The 20,294-nt window shown below is 40.7% G+C and overlaps 1 protein-coding gene across 1 annotated transcript in view; it reads right to left on the minus strand.

Moving 5' to 3' along the window:
- Window positions 1-3,625: 3,625 nt before the first annotated feature.
- ANO4 (anoctamin 4) overlaps window positions 3,626-20,294 on the minus strand; it is a 137,499-nt gene continuing 120,830 nt past the window's right edge. The window contains exons 23-29 of the mRNA XM_026076113.1: window positions 19,308-19,450; window positions 18,164-18,316; window positions 16,320-16,467; window positions 12,826-12,945; window positions 10,022-10,127; window positions 7,119-7,314; window positions 3,626-3,987 (exon numbers count right to left, since the gene is read on the minus strand). Coding sequence (XP_025931898.1) covers window positions 7,123-7,314; window positions 10,022-10,127; window positions 12,826-12,945; window positions 16,320-16,467; window positions 18,164-18,316; window positions 19,308-19,450 — 862 coding nt within the window. The 3' untranslated portion in view covers window positions 3,626-3,987; window positions 7,119-7,122. The remainder of the gene's footprint in view (window positions 3,988-7,118; window positions 7,315-10,021; window positions 10,128-12,825; window positions 12,946-16,319; window positions 16,468-18,163; window positions 18,317-19,307; window positions 19,451-20,294) is intronic.

The following is a 20,294-nucleotide window of genomic DNA, read 5'->3' on the forward strand; positions in this document are numbered from 1 at the left end:
CATGGGCCATGTCAGTGCATGAGGACAGGTCTGCTCATATATTAAAAGCATTGCTGACATTCCTGTGATGGATCAGTTACCAGCCCTGCTGGGGTTGTGGGCAGAAGTCTCTGCAGAGTTTTGTGGCACTGTTACCCTTGCATGACCTTGACATTAAGAACGTGTCAAGAGAGGAATCAGGTCTTTCTTGCTCTTCTCTCCCTCTCTCTTGGGATCTTTGCAACAGGGCTTAAGGCAATGTCTCTAAGTGAAATGTTTGCCTGATATTCTTGAGCCTCCTGAAAAATATCTGCTTTTAATCTCAGTTCACTCTCAGAGCAATTTTTTTTTTTGTAAGATCACAGTGTTCCCCCAGAAATGGCTGCTTCTCTCTCTCTCTCTTTTTTTTTAAGCCATTGAAAGTATGAAGAGAATAGTACTGCAAGATCTTATCAGATTGGAAGAAACACAGGTTTTCCTAAAGTGCAGGAGGTATATTTAGTGCCATCTGGTTGCTTAGTAGAATTGATCCTGAGAATGTATTTATTTTGCTGTTTTGTTTGTGTATTTTTGTTTTCATTAAGCCACTCGTTCTCAGGTTACCTGCATCTCCTCCTTTCTGCTTACTGCTGGGAGCTGCAAGAGTGCCTTTGGAGATGGATGGAGGAAAGAGTTAATAATATCCTTCCTATCACTCCCTTCCTCGCTCTTCTGGCCTGTCTTGCCCGTGCAGAGCTGGTCCTCATGATGGAAATGAGCCATCTGGACTTTTTATTCAGATCCATGTAGCAGAGCCACAGTAGTCTTCTTCATGCCAAAAGTGCTGGCCAAGGACCACTCTTGCACAGGGCTGGGTCTGGTGTGGCAGAGATGTTAACGGAAGATGAGTGGTCTCTTTGCTGTGCTGGATGAGACTGGTGCAGAGAGAAGGTGGTGGCATCTGCAGTTGCCACTGCTGTTACCTGCAGAGCTATGCGCTAAAACCTCGTGCAGCCATCTGTGTTCGTTTGGTCCCTGTTGTCACTCTGACAATTCAGGCGCAACTGTCACAGTTGGTCCAGATTAGGCTAGAGCCCATCTTGTGTTTTGGCAGGTGGGGAGAATCCGCTGCACCACCCTCCCAGGAAGGGGAAGGGATCACAGAGGTGGTAATTTGGGGAAGGCTCTTCGCAAGCTGCAAGGCAGAGGATGGCTCCTCCTCTGGTTGGGCTGCCAAGGGGAGCTGAATGGCACATGCCCAATAACCACATACTTCTGTGGTTGAGGAGGGTGCAGACCCCCATAGCTTCCTCATACTGTGTGCTCGCTGGCACAGCAGGGAACAGCCTTGCTCTGTTGTTTGTACAGCAGGCCTTTTGCTATAGCCATACACGGATATTTAAACCTTCTCTAAGGTAGCAGAATAAGGTTGGAATATAAAAGCTTTTGCAGGAAAGCCAATCCGTGGAGCTCATAAAGCAGTTGCACTTGAGTCCCAAATGAAACGTTGACTGTGTGTCTTAAAGGCTTTCTAAAAGTCATGCTGTGGCTGCGCTGGGCCCCAAGCCACTGCAGCTTGGAACAGGACACAGTGCTAGTTTATCTGCTCTGACTTGGGCCCTTCAGCATTTAAATCAAGCTATTCTGTGCCCCTGTGACAGAGGGCACTTGATGATCTATTGCATGAGATGAGCTGACGGGATCAGAAAACATTAGGAAGTGAAAATGGGCTCCAAGAGGCTGGCCTCTTCTAGAGAATTACAGGCCAGATGCCTACTCTATCTTGTGTCCCTGTATCGGAAATTTGAGACAACGGCAGCATCCTGAAGAAATTCTTCTGGGATCTGGGACAGGGGCCTCTATTCTGGGACTGTTCTAGTCACTCTGAGACTATTCCACCAAGTGGAAGAGTTGCCTTTGCTTCCCATGCTGGAAAAGGTTAAGTGCAGCCCATCCAGCCTATGGCTCTGTCTCCATGACACAGGAATAGATACTGCATTTCGTATTACAGAACAGTTCTTGAGCATTGGAGCAAAATAATTTGTACTTACCAGGAACTTTCAGCCCACAGGTCTGACAAAGGGTAAGTACTAGGATATCCACTATACTGCAGAGTGCCAAAATGTGGTGAAAAGCCCTGGTGTGCCTGCTATGTGCCTCTGCTCTGTTGTACAGAGCAAGCCATCGATGGAGAAGACAGAAGCGTCTGTGCCCACTGGTATGGGCTATGGTGCTCTCAACACACTCCCTTCATGCTAATCTCCCATCTGACTGTGCTTCTCAGGGGTGACTGATCATTACCAGCTGGTTCCTATAAAACAGCATCACTATGATGTCCTTTATTCCACTGCTCTGTACTGCGATCATTGTTTGCACAATAATTGACACCGCATTAAACTGTCTTGGATGACCTGTGACTTCTACCTATTTTTTTTCTCGTGGAGTGAAGGCTAATTTTCCCAGTTATCACAGTTAAGAAACAATGTAGCATCAATTTTTTTCCCCCTCAGTGTTTTGAATTCATGTAATTTATTAAAACTGAGAAAGCACATAAACGAGCATCTTAAAGTTTAACTTATTGTCTGAAGTCACTATTTAAGCACTGAGCAGTCATTTAGTTTTGATTTTGGTATGAAGTGAAAGTTTGGGCCACATATATCTATCTACAATATCTACTGGCCCACAAGCAAGATGGCAAGATGAGTATTCCCTGGGGAAAATATCTTGCTCTAGAAGGTTTAGAGACAAACATCCTTGAACTTTGCAGAGGACTCTGGGAACTATCCCATTTCTTGCTACTTAACCTCCCAGGATTGCTGCAGAGCTAGAGAGTGACTCTTTCTGCTTTATTTTTTTTCAATACACTTATTTTTTTAATTGGCATCACTAATTAAAGCACTTAATTTTGAAAAAGATTTTCTCTGGGATCTTACAGTGTCCTCTTCTAGCTGGACCCACAGCCAGGGCCTTGCCTGAGTAAAAGCAGCAAGATAATTTTTAGTGTTTCTGTTGCTCTCCTCCATCCTGATCCTTTATCTGTTCCAGCTAGAAGCTCACCCCACAAAGAAGTGAAGGATGGTGAAAGTCTGTTAAGTCCACGGAAAGTGGGAGCACTCCACACTGTCCAAATTACACACAGCATCTGCTAGGGTCAAGAGGGAAAACAAGGAAGAACATTAAAAAAGAGCTAAAATACAACCCTAACAACATTTGACAATGTAAACATGCAAAGGATTCACAGTGAGAAGGTACTGACTGGATCTTGGTCCTTTTTGGTCTGCATTTACATTTGCTTCCACTGAACTGGTCTGTCTGCCTTCTGAAAAGATAAGGTATATAGAAAGCAACTCATGATGCCAAACAGCAAAGATTTCATATGCATAATTTATTTTAAAGTTTATTGCGTCACATTATACAAGCATTAAACATGGCTTTATGTTGATGATTTTTTTAAGTGTGAAAACTTGACATTCTTTCCATAGGATTTTTCTATTTACAAATAAACAATCTCTCTATATACTTTTTATATATATTATATATATGGTAAATAACATAAGTCCCCTCAGAAAGATTTGAAATAAAAAAGAACTGATTTGTAAACAAGGTTTCAGTTGCAGTATTTGGTGGCTTGAAAGCAGATGATGTTATATACCTAGGCTTTCTTTTTGTCAAAGTATCCAGGTTTTTCATTTACATTTATTATTCTAAGATTTGTAAAACCAACATGGGACAGAATGCAAAAAACGTAGCAAACAGGCTGAAAAACAGTCCCAATATACAATTTTTTCCTTGGTTTTAAAAACTGGAGTATAATTGCTTATTAAGTACATGCTTGCTGTCAAGAGTGGTCTATGGTGATCAATCCTATGCTGATTGCAAGATGATTTCACAGTAAATCCTTTGATGTGGGCTGTCCTGCTTGCTATGGAAAATGTCTGTGGCATGCATTGAGGCTGCATTTTCTCTCATTCTCTTGAAGGTAGTGCTCTTGTGGAGCTGGAATAAGTAAACAACATATAGGACCATCACCTGGAGGTTTAAACAAAACCGATCATCAGATCAGAAATAAGGGACGGGTATAAATTTGCTATCTAGAGACCTTTAAAACTCCATTTATTATTATTAGCCCATTATTTGTATTATATTTTCCTAATGAAACATAAATAAAAAGGGGTCATCTTTCCTGAGTGTTCTGCTACGTGACTTTGAAGGACAAAGGCCAAATCTATTTTGCAGAGTGGCAGCACAGAAACCTCTGTAGGTTGACTGGTCAATATTAAGTAACAGAAATGTACTCAGGATCTGCCAGGAAGGTCAGAGCCTCTTTCAGCATCATACTCAGCACAAACTTGGAAAACCTCCAGCTCATGCTCTCATTTAGAGCAGAACCTGACACAACTTTCAGTAATGTAATATCATGAAAATTCATCAGAACGTAGCTATATTGAAAACTGGTCACCAAAGCAATTATTATCTATTGTATTTTTGCTGTGCTTTATTTCTTTTGGAACATTAGATTGCTGTGTTTCCTCAGAAGTGGAGGTCAGTTTATGTTGTAATACATTTCAATTCAGATCTGGGAAATTATGGAGATTACACTGACAAAGCCATATCTTACTGCAGGAGTTTGGAAAGGTTCATACTCCTACAGGCAACACTGATTCTATGCATGACTCATGTCTCATTTTACTACCTAGCAAACACTTTGTAAGCTGTTGTCATCTGTTATTTTAGTTATTATACACAGGATATGTAAAATAAGCCAGCTGCATGTGAATTTGGCCTGGATGTGATTTTGCATGATCCTGCCTGAGACAACCCAGACTGCAAGTGCAATACACACCTGTAGGTGGTGGGCGGGACCTACTGACATATCCAGCACATGTGTATCCAAGGATGACATTTACAGAGATTGAAATATCCCCCTTTTTCCACTGTTCACATGGGCAGTGTCCACAGCTGCTCTAAGCTGAAGCAAAGATCAGCGAACAAGTTCACTTGCTCTTTAGACAGGAACACAACCCACAACCATCAGTTGGGTTTCCCACTCATTTTGGCACCCAGGCAACGGAGAACAGGGTCATCTTTCAGTGGCTGTGCTGCCTCATGGGGACTTCAGCCTTGGACCAGGAGCACTGATAAGGGCAGCTGCTGTGTCATTTATCTTCTTCATGTAGGAAAATGGGTCACTACTGGAGGAGGCTCCTTGCTGCGAGGAAGCAAAGTGTAGGAAGGCAGTGGCTAGAGAGATGAGGGTGCATATGTTTCCTTCTGCTCCCTCCTTCCCCAAGCCATATAACCTATCATTAAAACCTTCCCCCCATGGAAACAGCACAATTCTACCTTGCAGTGAAAAGAAGTCAATCTGCTTTGGCAATATGTGGTCTTGGTACAAGCAGTCCCAATGTCTTGTGGATACTGAGGCATCCATCCACAGAGTCTTGTACTGTGTGGTCTGTATAGAAGGGCAAATTCTAGCCTTTCTATTGAATGGTTTCTAGAAGAACTTGTAGTTTAGTAGATTAGTAGATTTGTAGATTAGTTTAAAAACAATTTGCTTAATTTTTCTCCCTCTTAAATCCCTTTAAACTAACAATCTTACTATTACTTAAGATTTATCAGAAAATTTTGAGAATTTTGATTTATGAGAAAATGTTTATGGAGCTCTAGTTATTTGGAAAAGAGTTAGGTGCTAATTGATCAGCTCCAGTATTTTGTATTTAGCTGGATATCACCAGGACATATGTTTGCTTCCACTTGTCTTCCTACATCTTTGGCTTTTGAGGTTTCTTCTTCATGTTGTGGCCAATTATGCTACTTCATGTTCTGCAGGAATTGCAGTGTTATCACTTTGAGGCAAGAGGCAGTAGAGCTTTGACAACACTCAGCCAGCACATTTTGATTCATATTACTCCATCCAACACTTCTGCAATCTTCAGGCTTACAATTCCACTATTTTGGGTTAATGATCTGGGAAATTTTTAATTCCTTAATACTAAACAATTGACAAAAGAAAGTAGGTGTAATCTGTTCATCCACGGAGCTCTTTTAGACATACCGATTACTGACAGCGGCCCCTTTTGGCCAAATTTAATTCTACAGCCTGTGCTCTGTATGAAGGAGTTCAAGTTATTCCATACTGCAGTCTGTTTTTCTTTTAGTTCTTTTAGTTCTTTTTGTTCTTTTTTTTTCCCCACTCAAGAACAAGTTCCAAGAGCAGAAATTCTGAATGAATATGTTCTCTTGCTCTGCTGGCCTCTTTTAGCTGTTGTTTTTCTTAGGCAGATAGGTCTTTAAGACACAGTCTGTTTTCTGTTATGTGTATCACACGCACTAATTCCTGATGAGGCCTCAATGTGCTCCTGCAATACAAATACTTCTGAACAAGATACCCCGGCCTGATTTGCTTCCTTCTGAGACTAGACAGTCCTTTATGCTGCAAAGGCACTGTTCAAATCTTTAAAACTTTTTTTCCAACTTTTCAGGGTAACATTTCCAAATAAATGACCCTGAAGTTAGACACCTCTATCCACCTTTAGATTATCTGTCTTTCAACTCTTCTGCACACCTAAATTCTTCAGTGATGTTAGACCAGTTGATTAGACTCATGATCAAGTGTTTCCTCTGAACAAATACTTGTATACCTTCAGAGCTGCGGAAATGGTCTGCATATGTGATCTTAGCAAGCTGACACAGCTTAGCCCACAGTGGAAGGGGGCAAGGAAGGCAGTGGCCACACACATGGATATATACTGCCATTTTGCTAATGCGTAGTCATTGGTTATGAAGTAGCGACTTGATCAAGATGAGGAGCCACGAGATCACTAAGCTGTGTAAAGCACTGTAAGATATATAACTACTTTGATGTTTTAGGGCCTTAACTTTAAATTGGCCTGAGAGGTTCCTGGAAACAGTGCAGAGACTTAAGCATTGGTCTGATCTGCTCGTACTGACAGCTCTGGAGAAGACTAAACCTATAAGACATCTAATTTCAAAACACTTATGTAATATGTGCACCATATTAAATATGAGCACACATGTGCTAAGTGCTCACAGCATACATTAACTATTCCTCTTTTGCTTTGCACTCTCCAGTGTAGAAAAAAAGGAGATTTTTATGAACTTAATTCCTATCTTCTTTTAAGCAGTTCCTTCCTCACCCCATCATGGCCACTCATTGTGATAAGATTTTCCATTCTTCTTTCTTTCCTTCCTTTCTTTCTGCAGACGTTCTAGTTCAGCTTCATACATCATTTCCTGAATCAGGTATTTCTCTCTCCTCATCCGATCTCTCAAATCTTTCGGGAGATCTGGGATTAAGTAGGAAATCAGGTGCTTTATGCAAAAGACGAGGTGCTGTGAAAACATAAAGGGTTGAAAAATGAATATATTCAAAATGGATATCTCAGGAAGAAAACAAGTGCTTTCTATTCCTCTTGAAAACCTTTCAACTCACAGGTGGATGCTGTGTCAGAACTAAACCCATTACTAAATTTGAAGAAACCAAATCATGAAGCTTTTTCCCACCAAAACTCCAGCTGAAGTCAGTGGAGCATGGACCTCAGCAAAGGCCAAGGGCAGCTGGGCCCAAACAAGGTCCCAGAACTGTTGTACTACCTGTGTGTTCAAACTCTTGCAGTCATGCTTTGCAGTTGGCTCATCTGGGAAGGTACACAGGGCACACAACTCAGGTTGTGCCATCCCAGCCATGGTTTTTCACCTGTCCTTGCCCCTCTGCCTGTTTGCAGAAGAGCAAGAGGAGGACCCAAGCAGACACCTCCTAACGCCTAGGGAAGACAGTGCCAAGCAAAAGCCACTGAGTAGCTGCTTAGAAGCAGCCTCAGGAGCAACCTAGTGCATTAGCACAGTATTCTGCCACTCACCAAATGGTCAGCACAGCAAGTTCACCTGGGCAGAGCACTATATTACTGAAGCTAAGCTGCTTCTGACACCTGACCTAACACGACGCAGCACACTGTGTCCTGCACCCTATGCCTGCACGGGTGAATAACTTAATGTTTGTACAGGGTGCAGCACTGTGGGATGAGATAGAGAGGAGTATGGGCTGATCCACTGCTTCAAAAGTTGTTAGGATAACATGGACCACATATTGTTAGAAACTGGCTTCCTTGGGATGCCTCCTCCATCAGGTGGAATACGTGAACTACTTCCCCTCTTATTTATGAATATCCCTCTGGTAATGGCAAGAACTGCTTTATATACAAAAGTGATACTACAAAATACTTAAGGGTTCTTTCAGCTGAGTTGCAAAGCCCTTTCATAGATGGAGGAGGGAGAAGAGCAGCCACTACCCTAACCTGAAGCAAGTGCTCTGTACACCCCTGCATGATTTCAGAGATATAGTTAAGAAAACTGTCTGCAGTGCCAGTCAACAGAGTGGCCCCTGTTGAGGCAGACAGCTTTGAGCTATGGCTTTGGTCAGGGCAAAAACAATTCTCTTGTGTAAGCGCTGGCCACATTCAAAAAACTATTCCATAAGAGGCTGCAAATTTGGCTAGGCAGTGAGACTTCAGCAGGGCTGATTTTTGTTCCCTCAGTTATCTGTTCCGTGCTACCTTAATGCCAGTTGCCCATATGTGTCAAAAAGCCAGCCTCTCTTCAACCTTAAAACTCCTCAGGCTGACGAAGGCTCTGTGCTGGAGCCCTAAGGAGCCCTGTTTAGCTGTGACCTGCCAAAGTCTTTCCCATAGTCCTACTTAGAGAAGGATACCCTAGCTCTCAGTACTGTCAACTTAGGAAACAAAGACAAGCTCAAGCCCAGCAGGCCTCTATGAAATAAATCATTCTTTCTTTCCCATAATGTTTCCCTGAGTGTGGCAGAGATCAGTGAAGAGCCAGGTTCCATAGGACCGGCTTCTAATGAGTTAGCCCAGAGCAGAGGAAGGAGAGATCCCAGCCTGCAATGCCATGCGCCTCCCTGATCTGGGAAGGGTTGAAAACCACAATTGGGGGAGTTCACTGAAGGCTTCAGCTGAGCTGCCAAGCTAGTCTTAGGCAAGAAATAATCTAGAAAATGTCTGCTCCTCACCTTCCCTCTAACTCTGATGTGTCTGTTCTGTGATTCAAAGAGACGTTTTGAAATCCCAGGTCAGAATGAATTTACACAGTAATGTGAGTCAGAAATACAATATGTGCTCATAAAGAGTATGCCAATAATTTATGGTGATTACAACTTCCATATCTGTGTTGAAAGTCCTAGTTGCTATGGCTTCAGAGAGAAGGACAGAGCAAAGAGTTTAAAAAATTGTTTGTTCCCTGTTTGGCTTCTTCACGGTATATAAGGCATTTCAAACTGCTCATGCTAGAGAGATGCTGAGCACCTGTTTTCTGACAGGAAATGTGGATTTTCAAGCATCTGAAATTCAAGCCTCAAGAGATGCATTTTGTTTTGTAAATGATCTCAGTTTATTCTTCTTCCCTCCCCTCTCTCTTTTTCTGAATCACCATTGAAATAAGAGTCATGCAATGCTGGCTTGTCTCTGGCTTGTCTTAAAGATTTCTGAGATACTGACAGTAAGTACTAATATTATGAACAGTGGCAAAGGGATTGAATTTTTATTATTATCTTGTGATGTTAATCAGTCTCTGGAAATTAATGGTAATAAGAACAGAGAAAAAAACCCAAATGTTTAAACTATCTTCATTTTTAAACTCTTCAGATTTCATCCTTTCTTCTCATGTTCTTTCATCCCTTACTCACTCACTTGTCAGCATACAGCTTCCCAGCCTAGATAGGATATGAAGGAAAACTGTAATGGTGACATGCAAATAGGGGAAATAAATGAACCTTTTATTTACTTTCTGAGTTTTATCAAAGTGCTGTGTTCACCTTTTAGTTAAAACTGAAATACCTATGACTGTTCAGAAAACAGAACGGGGAATACAAAGTACAATATAAATATCAGAAACTAGCAGGAAAAGCTCAACATCTACCATCCCAGATTGGCCCCATGGAAAAGCTTCAAACAGAATTTTGTTTCATTTCACTGTTTTTGTTATAGCAGAGAAACAAGTACACCTTGCCAACTGAATGGCCACTGACCTCAAATACAATAATGAAAGCCAGTCGTGCTGCTAAGACATGCCAGAATTGCAGCGTGTAACCATAGGGCACAGAAGAGTGAGGAGGGTCTCGGTAGTCCCTGTACCTGAAAGACAAGCAGAGTATGGTAGTTAGTGAGCTCCTAGCCTGCTACCTAGGAGCAAGACCAAGCCAAAACCCCATTGCTCTTTATCAGTGCCTTTTTGGCACCAAAATGATCTCTATTCAGACTGTACATCACCAAAACTCCTGCTTATTTCTTAGGCATTAGTGTTTTATTTTAGATTAGGAGGGTGTTTTTGAAGCAAATCTCCTGATCACCTCCACTTGCCACACTTTGGTTCACTTAGAGCACCCAAGCACATTCCCAAAGCCCATGGGTGCCATCTGGCCTTTGGACCATCCCTGGAACAAAGCATGAGTAGCTCTACTGAAGTCTCCGGCTGAAGCCCAGGCACCCGAAGCCCAGAGGAACTGATTCTGACTTTAATGGAGCCAGAACGGCACCTCTCGATATCTCATCAGGGCAAAGCCTGTGTAAGAAAGTGATCTAGTGTCTTGGCTCACAAAACAGCTCTTTAAAGACTTCAGGTCTCAACAAAGTAATAAGAGATGTCTATTGGGAAAGCTGGATCCAGGAGAACTGCAAAACTGCATTAACAAATCATGAATCAGGAATGTTTGCCCATTCTGGAGCCCATTGCTATTAGCAGTGTTGTAATTCCAAAACAGTATTGCAGAAACTTAATTTAAAACTAGTGGGAAATTTGTTTTCTGCTCAGTCCGTTTCCTACATGGGACATAAAACCCATTATAAACAATATTGAAAATGCCACAGTAAATAATATGCTAAAGCTTGATTTCTAAGTCAGTTTTAAGAAACTAAAGAAAACTCAGATGAGCAAAAGAAATAAACAGTAATTTCATCTTTATGAGAGATAATCTACATTTCTCCCTGAAGTCTCACCTTCTTAGATTGCAGAGGGTGCTATACAAAATAAAATAAACTGTATCTGGGGATCCTAGTCAGCAACATTTTTTTCTTAAATTGTAATATCTCCAGTGCAAGTTCTTAAAACTGACATGATCTTCCCCTCTGCAGTCAGCATGCTGACTTCAAAGTTTAGGATGTTTCATAACTTAAGCCCTTGGCCCAGGTCCCAGTTCAGCAGAGTACCTCATATCGTTGCATTTGTTAGGAACCAAGTACTACACATGAAGAAATGCAGAAAACCTTTATAAACAACCAGAACAGCACAGGAACATCTGTGTTGCATACAAGCACAAGTTAACTGAATATAGTCACTTTTTTTGATTCAGACAGACTGCCCTTCCTGGAAAAATGCCTACACTGTTACAAAGTAGCACATAAGATTTCCTTCCTTATCAATATCTGGCTTAAAGTGCAATTAAAATGACTGACATTTTAGCAGAATTCAGATGGGTTAAGTAGCTGATAAACTCAGCTAGAGAAAGTAAGACATCTTCTATCAATGGTGAGTATACATACAATTCAGCGTACCCCCAGATTTATTTTCTAGAGATTTATGGCACCAGTTTTAATAGCCTTCCATGTATGGGATATTGAGGGGACAACTTTTGCATTTATTAATGGGATTTCTACCACTGGCTTTAAGTAGGAGCAAGCTCATGCCTGAGGTTGGAAAAGAAAGAAATTAAACAGGGGGAAGAGAGTGATCAGAATCCAAAACCTTTTCAAAAAGTGCTATAGTAAATAATGTGGAATAAAGGATTCTCCTTAGCAGTTCTGTTCCACAGAAAATGTTATGCGTGAAGCCAACATCAGGTTATTTTTTCTGCAAGATAAGGTGCAACAGAGTCTCACAATATCAGCTATTTAAATGAAAGTTGCAATGTCACCGCCCTCCCACCCCAGCTCACTATGCTATACAACTTAAATTTTTTGTTATTAATAAAAATGCGACAATATTACAAAGTATCAGTGACTTTTTCTGCAAGGACTAAAGTATTTTATTTCTTTAGACACTCATGAAAGCATATTTTAATTTTCCACAAGGAAAAATACTGGTGATCTGCAGCTACCAGGACTCACGCTGGTAAACCAATGCTGCAACAGAAAATTAGTAACTATATTTGTCATTTGGTATTTTTGTCAGAGACCCCATTTAAGACCTTTTTGTAGATCTTTAATTTTCTGGCCCATTAATACTAATCATTTGCATATCTTTCATTACAGGCTAGTCCCAGACTGCTATTTCTCCAATCTGCAGGCTGAGATGATCAACTGCTCATTTTATTCTGGTTCAAACCAGAAGTATATGATTATTACTAATAATGACACCCTCAAGCAATCATATTAAGCAAACATATTAACAACTTGTTTTCTAAACCAAGCTTAGGGTAGACACTGTTTAGGCTGTGAAATGATCCAATGTGGTCCCTCCCGTGCAACTTTAATTTGGCTTCATTGTGTATGTGTTACACTGTAACCTGATTACAGTTTCATCTCACTGGTACATAAGTAACCATAGTCACCTATTATTAGTCCTGTGGTACCGCATTTTCTCCATGCTGCTTGCATCTGATTCAACCCATTACACCATTCAAATCCTGTATCAGGAACACCTGCAAGATACCCACTTTTCAGCTTCTCTTCCATGTAAGGAAGAGTTCTGCAAATAAGATTTGAGCAGTATCATGAGCGTGTATCAAATGCTACACTTTTATTTTTTCCATTACTTTTTTTGAAGTTCAAAATTTATCATGATGCTTCTCCCTTGCAGTGCCTTAAAAGCAGAGAGGTGTTTTAATGAGATGTTTACCTGCAATATTTTAATGGTGAACCAGAGAATTCACTTCCATTTGATGTTGGCTCTGAACGGTTTTCAAAGTCAGACACCAGAAATACGGATAAACTGGCATTAACGTAGCCAACCATACACCTAGAGAAGAAAAAAGTCCTGTAGTCAGGACACAGCAAGGTTTTTCCATTAACTACTGTACCCAGGGGGATGTTCTCTGGGTTTCACAAAATCCACAGTTAACTGTCCCACTTATTAATATTTGAAAGGGATGTTGAGGCACTATAACAGAAATGCTGAAGTGGGTCAGATGGACAATAAAAGTGAAGCAATGGCAGACTTCTATGGGAGAAGAAATAGTGAAGAAACTGGCTACCTTAGAAAAGAGATTACTAAAAGCTGACACAGTAGAGAAGATAATGAGTGGCACTAGGAAGATAATTAGAATACTTCCACTGTTACTCTCATAATACAAGCACAAAGGACATTAAATTAAATGGAAAAGCATTAGACTTAAAACAGCCTGGGGAAATAACTGGACTTACTGGACTTTTTTTTTTTCCCCTCCAAAATTTCCAGTTAATCAGAGGAACTCAGTACTGAAAGATTGCAGTGTGGCTGAGCATTCAGCGACATAGGTTTGGAGAACACTGAGTACTAGCAAATGTATATTGCCTGACAAAGGGCTGTCGGAGAGTCACTAAAAGGCTCAAATTCAGTGTTAATGAAGTTGAGGGAAGAGCGTAGTGCTGTTCACTCTGCACTGCCCAAGTGTGGGTAAGTCTAGGCACAGTGTTCAGCTTTGTGCAGAGCAGGGGGACTGAGAAGCTTTAAATTCTTCAGTCAACTGAGGAAAAAAAAGACTGCCGCTTCCAAAACCCAGAATAATCAAGTCATATCACTGTCATGGCCATCCCTTTTTAGTGTTGCCTCACTCTTCTTAATATCCCACTGTTCTTGATGTATTTGACCCAAACCATCTTCAAATCTAAAACTTAAGGTATACCCACGGAATTACACAAGGTTCCCAGATTTCGAGACAGGAAGAAAGAAGGAGGGAACAAAGCTATCTTTGTTCTCCTAACAGTTATGCCAAACCGAGCTAATCAAAAATCTATTTAAACATATTTTCCAACACAGAAAAGGATCAAATATAACCTAAACTGTTCACAGAACTATTCCACATGATATACTGCATACTCTGTCTGCAAGTACCGTATTAGAACCCAAATGATGAGTATAAGTACTGCACAAAACACAGATTTAGCTACCATGAGGATAGCTCCTAAACACCCCTGTTAGTAGGGTTTTACCAGGCAATTCTGACCCACAGGGGCAAGAAAATGATCTCTTTAAGACTGCAACAGAAAGTGATTCTCATATATCCACTGAACCAAAACCTCTCAAATAGTGCTTTGATTCCAACAGCCATCCTACAGGTATTTGGACAAGTATCTAAGATGAGCTTAGAGGAATTCTGGGTCAGGCAACCCAGGCTTGAAAATCACTTTAAAGGAGAGTTTGGAAACCAATTAACTTCTGCCAAGAACTGCCAGGGGTACCAACAGTCTTAGGTGATCTAAATAGATCCTTAAAAATCTATTTTGGTTTGATATGGTAGACTTGGCCTTATACTGCTACCATTATAATCCAGCAGTACCAAACCAGATAGTTCAAATCTGAGTTATTATTTCTAATTGTTGTGCCAGAGGTTCAGAAAGCTGAAAGTGAATGGTTCTCCATTATCGGGTTTTCTGTACAGCAAGAGGTGATTTTTTTTAAACTATGGATTTTACATTCCTTGAGAAATTATGTTTAAATGCCATCCGGCTTTGACTCAAAATCCCCATATAGACTGGATTTGGAACTTAATTTAATTACAATATTTTTATAGTATCAGTGTGTGCCATATGGGTCTAATACCTACAGATGTTTTTTGAGAGAATCAGCCACCTCACTCATTTAAGTTATTCAGTTACAGATACTCTTGACTCCTAAATTTAAGAAAATTCAATATTCTTGTGGATTTTTGAATAGCTTCCTACTTTTGTAACAGCACTTATTAATAACAATATCCAGAATGCTGACAAAAAAAGTTTTTATCCAAGTTAGCTTCTTCAGAGGATTATTATCCGATGATTTTATCTGAGAAGCTCACTTGGAAAAGCGTCAAAGATGTGAAAACACTGTACAAGAGGTTTCTAAGATACCAAGAGCTTCCTCCTTGAGCCAAGCTACTTCCTCTATGCAGAACTAGTTTGAAAGTTAGTGAATCATATTTGCTTCCTTATAAAAATAAAATTTCTAAAAGCATTTTTTTTCATGCACAGTGGTCCTGAGAAAATTAGCGCAGGAAAATCGCTGACAGTGACTCAGTGTCCTGTTGAAATTTGTAGTGGTGCAAGGGGAGGCACATGCTCAGGAATGACTGGCACTGGACCAAACATTTTACCAGTGAAGAGATTTTAACGCTTCACAAAAATAAATGGAATATTGCCCCCTGCCACTTACTAAAATGCTGGACTCCTCTTAGGACAGCAAGTTAGCAGCTCTGCTAATCAGGAACTGCCACACCAGCTGCCCTTCTTCCATCAGTAAAATTAAACAGTAGTGACAGCCAAAAAATGGCTAAAAAGCAGCAACAGAAGAACCCACTTTCTGTAGCAGAGGAGAAAAAAAAATATCAATCTGCCATATGTCTAATAGCAAAATGTAAGCGCTCTGTCTACTGTTTCTTTTAACAATAGGGTCCTTAGTAATGGAGCAGCTAGGAGATTAATTGTAAACTGTCCATTTGTGTTTGGCTGGATTCAGTGACCTTCCCCCAGCCCAACAGACCAGATTTTACAAGTTGCCATCTAGCAGCTATACTCATACTTGCTGGTAGGTGTGAACACCCTAATGTAATCTCAGTGTTTACCAATACTGAGAGAAAATCCACTTAGGCAGCAGGGATTCAGTTCACAAATGTCTCCTGAAAGATTTAATCTAAGGGACTCTAGTTTTAGAAGAAAATCAGATTACGCTGTTCTGTAACTATATCTTGATTTATTGGTTGGGAATTGCTTCTTCTCATTAGACACTACTTTTTGAAGCAATACATACTGAACACCACATCAGGAAAAAAAACCTAGTGAATAAGTTTAAAATGTTGATTAAATTCATATCTGATAAATATCAGCATTGCCTCATAACTAAAGAGGGCTATATCCATGTACACCAGCTGGGAAGTGCAGCTTGTGTATCAATTATGAAAATAGCATACTATTACACACACTGAATCTCTATAATGGTTCTGCCATGTTTTCCTTGAATTAATGTCATAAATTATAGTCACCCAAGCAACCCATACTATGAATATGCAAAGCATCAATACCTGTGGCTGGTATCTGTTACCTAAGCACAAGCAATAAGTTTTCGTTAGTGGAATCCGTGCATACACAGACAGTACTGCTATATCTATTCAAGGAGGCAGAGATTTTCATGCACAATAGTTCTCCCAAAGAAAAGCCTACTTTTGTCCAGCTTCTCCTTGGCCTGCACAAGGTCCATATTTGTAAGCATAAACAAGTCGAGGGATGAAATCAGACGTCACAGCTATAACGAATGCATTTGTGATAACAGAGAGAATTCCGATGCCTTCCAGAATCCCATACCAGATTCCTGTTCAAAAAAAGAGAGTATGTTAGCTCCAGGGAAACAAGGACAAAAGTACTTCAAATACTGCACGATCTGAAGTGGTTGTCCCAACCCTCTGTTTTTTTATGCAGTTTCTATTAGAGAGTTACTGAGTAAAAGTAATCTTTCATGTTAAACTGCAGTACCTCAATGGACCAGATTTCTACTCCCATCGAGGGGCTGAAACCGGAAAAAGTGCTCATGGAGGCCTTGGCTCAACCAAACCACTTAACCATGTGAGTAGTTTTAAGAAAAGCTGTAAGCCTCCCTGCTTATGAGGAAGGCTATACAGTCTTGGAGGAGGGTCTGCCACATCAGCCTTGAGTATGTGTAATTCACAATCTGCCTGTGTTTGCAGAGGCCTTGTGTGCAGCCTGTGCCTGTCTTGTCTGCATCCAAACATTCATGGCGTGCAAATGATGTACATGTACAATGGCACACTGAGATCTTAAGCATGACCCGGGCTTTTTGGCCCAATCTGAATTGTCCTACAGCTCTGCAGTATGGACATACAGTGACTCTGGTCATGGGGACCAACATTGAGAATCCCACCAAAGGCAGGTTAGACACATCTACTGATTTTAATGAAACATCATGCTGTCCCTAAAAAAATTGCTGAATAGGGACCAAAATAAGGTGCAACACATCGTGAGAAAGCACACCTGAATCTGGCTGAAAAAATCTATTTCCTTGTGCTTTTATTATTTAAATTATGCAACTTTCTTTCCAGAAATTATGTCTGCAGTGCATCTTGTGTGTTGGCTGAAGTCCATGCCTGTACCTACATGCCCTTTGGGTCCACTCTGTTCACATACAAGGCTTTACTCAGACACAGATTTTAGGTATGTTGTATACAACTCTGAGAGCAGAAAGCCTGGGCTTCTGCTTTCTATGGTGTGGGCTAAATATGTTGCTTTCTGCAATGCAGAGAGGCAGCTATATATCCTATTTACCCCTCCAAAGACACCAGGGAATCAGCATTGGGCAGATGAGTTGGTTTTATAGAGTCCTTCCAGAAGCATTCAGCTTTTGCACACTGCAAGCATGGAGGAGATGTACGGTCAAAATATGTTCAGAGAGCCCTTGCAGCAGTGTGTGCCGGGTGACCTCAAAGCTATGCAAACCCTGCGTTTAGCAATGTAGGTGTGCCTCATTGAGAGCAAATTGTTTCTTGGGATTCAGACCCTCCCTGGCTCACCCACCCAGAGACCTAGTGGACATAGCCCTTGAGTGACAGGGGAGCTTGCTGTTGGCCAGCGTACGTAGAAAACATGCAGGACTCTTACAGAATGGCAGCTGTTGTAATTTGGTTTTCATGTTTCAGCTGCTCTGTCTGGTTATTATATTCAAACCGAGCAGCTGCATGTGTTCACACAATGTGTCTGCCACAAGAAAAAGCCTGCAGAGAACACTGATCACTTCATTAAAACATCTTAGCTGGTAAGTGACCCAGAAGTCATTAAAAGACAATTTCCAATATAAACTATTAATTGCAAAATAGATTGGCATTAGATAGTTGAAGTTTTTTTCAAAAATCAAAACTGTGCTTTGGTAATGGGGGAAAAGACTGAAAATTCCTTAATTCGCTCTTGCTTGAAATGGTCAATGCTTTGCTTTAAAAACAACACAAATGCATGCATGCACACACGCACGCTCGTGCACACACACGCACACAACTCACCTATGTCTTTGGCTCTTGAAGCTAAAGGTCTCCTCCACTGTGTAACAAATTTGTATGCATCAAGCCGAATTTCAATAATATTGTTAAGTAAGGCCAGAAGTGGTGCCAGTGGAAAAGCTGCCACAAAAATGGTTGTGAACCCAAACTGAAGAACTACGAAAGAAAAGGAAAGATCATAATATAAGTGTTGAGATTTTATCCCAAGGTCTAAGATACTGAAGTATCATACAAGGAGAAACATTTCCCATTATGCTGTGCTATACAATAGTCTAGTGACTCTTGTACAGCAGTTCTTTCCCAAAGGTTCAGAGCCAGGAGGAGAGAGCAAAGGTACATATATCCTCTGGACAGAGGGCCACATCCAGATTTTGTAAGTTGGAGAGAAGTTTGGAGGTCAACAAGCAGCACTTCTAGGGAGTGTATATTTTTACTCCAGCATCAGCTATAATCTCTCAGTACCTGCAAAGATTAGGGCTAAACACACTCCTTTTTGCAGTACAGATGGGCAGCCATTTGAAACCAATTAGGCAAATTTGTAAAGGCAGCTTCTCAGACTGTCAAATTTTCCATTAATTTAAAAAGAATTGTGCAAGGGAGAGAAAACTGTTCATGACGTGCAGTTCAGTCACATAAGGCAAAAGTTCTTGTTCTTTAACATTTCTTACATCATTTACATTCCCCTCTTCTTTGGATTAAGCAACATCTTTTAGCAGCAAGCTACTTTGAAAATGTGAAGTAGCAAATAATGACAAATGTTAAATATAAACAAGCACATAGCTCTGTGCCACACAGTTGAAAAATAAAAGCCCAAGGGAACTTAAACAGAAAACAGGAAAGTTGTTCAGAAGTGTATACAGGCAAAGGCAAGTTAGAAAACAACCTTGTCCACACAAAGCTGGAATCAGAAGTGTTTCATAAATGCGAGGTTAGCAAACCAGAAGCAGTGTGATTAGCTATATTGACTTGGTTCGGTTCTTAAAAACTCATGCCATTCCTCACCTGACTTGTGAGAATAAAAATCATTTTGCAGCCTCTTTAGCTTCATACAGCAATAGTTAAAAGAATACATCAGCCCTCAACATCAACAAAAAGGTAATAACATTAAAATCTAGTAAAAGAGAGAGAAACAAAGTCAGTATCATACTCATTTCTAGGTATTCATCAAAGAGTCCGTAAGCATTCATAGGCTGAAGATTGTAGTCCTTTTCCCACTGTGGGAAGCTTGTTTTTCTCTGGGTGCCATATTCTTGTCGTAGTTTTCTCCTGGTCCACCAGTTTTGAATTAGCCTACATATTCAAATAAATTAAAGAAACAAAGTAAAGAATGTTATTGGCTGTTTATTACAAAATTGGAAGAGGCTAAGCATGCGCAACATACCTTGCAAAATGAATTTACCAATGCACAGGAGAACACAGCATTAGTAATACACATAGCTGACGACAAAGTGAAATAGGTATGCAAACGGTTAAGGCTGGTGGGCTGTTAGTCAGGTCTACATGTTATTAAAATGGAAGAGGGATTTTGACATCCTTTTATTAGGCTGCTTCTTCCCTGCACAAAATGGCAAGTCATTTGGAGGTCTGTTCATATAGCACAATGCAATGCTGTGTGGAGATCTCTGAACTCTAAATGAGAAATGAAGAAATAGATAGCTGATGCTGCTTGACCTCTCCCTGCATGTGAGCTGGTATCTCTGCCTAGTCCAACCCCGTGCAGGGCAAATAGTCCCTGAGCAATCCTGGAGGGGCAGAAGTATCTTTGAATGGAAATATAGTGTTTGGAACCAACTGTTCAAAGAAACGAAGGGCAGAGGGAAGAGGTGGACTACCAACAGCAACGTGGTGGACACGAGAACAACAGCTGACCTGAAAGCTATCTCCAACTCAGGATGGGTGGGGGAACTGTCAGGGGAAACATCTTGTTCTTGAAGAAAAGTATGTATAGGGGCAGCGTGGGAGGCAATGAGCCAGAGAGAAAATGAATGCCTGTATCTGAAATAAACACCTTAGCCTCTCACTTGACTTCTTAGGTCAGAGAGTTGCACTGGTTTGGCCAACAAGGGATACGAGTTACAGCTAGCAGAGAAAGGAAAAAAAAAAAACACATGAAAGATATTTTCTCTTGATCTGT

The sequence above is a fragment of the Apteryx rowi genome, unplaced genomic scaffold (assembly GCF_003343035.1).
Source record: "Apteryx rowi isolate R43461 unplaced genomic scaffold, aptRow1 scaffold_426, whole genome shotgun sequence".
Classification (NCBI taxonomy): Eukaryota; Metazoa; Chordata; class Aves; order Apterygiformes; family Apterygidae; genus Apteryx; species Apteryx rowi.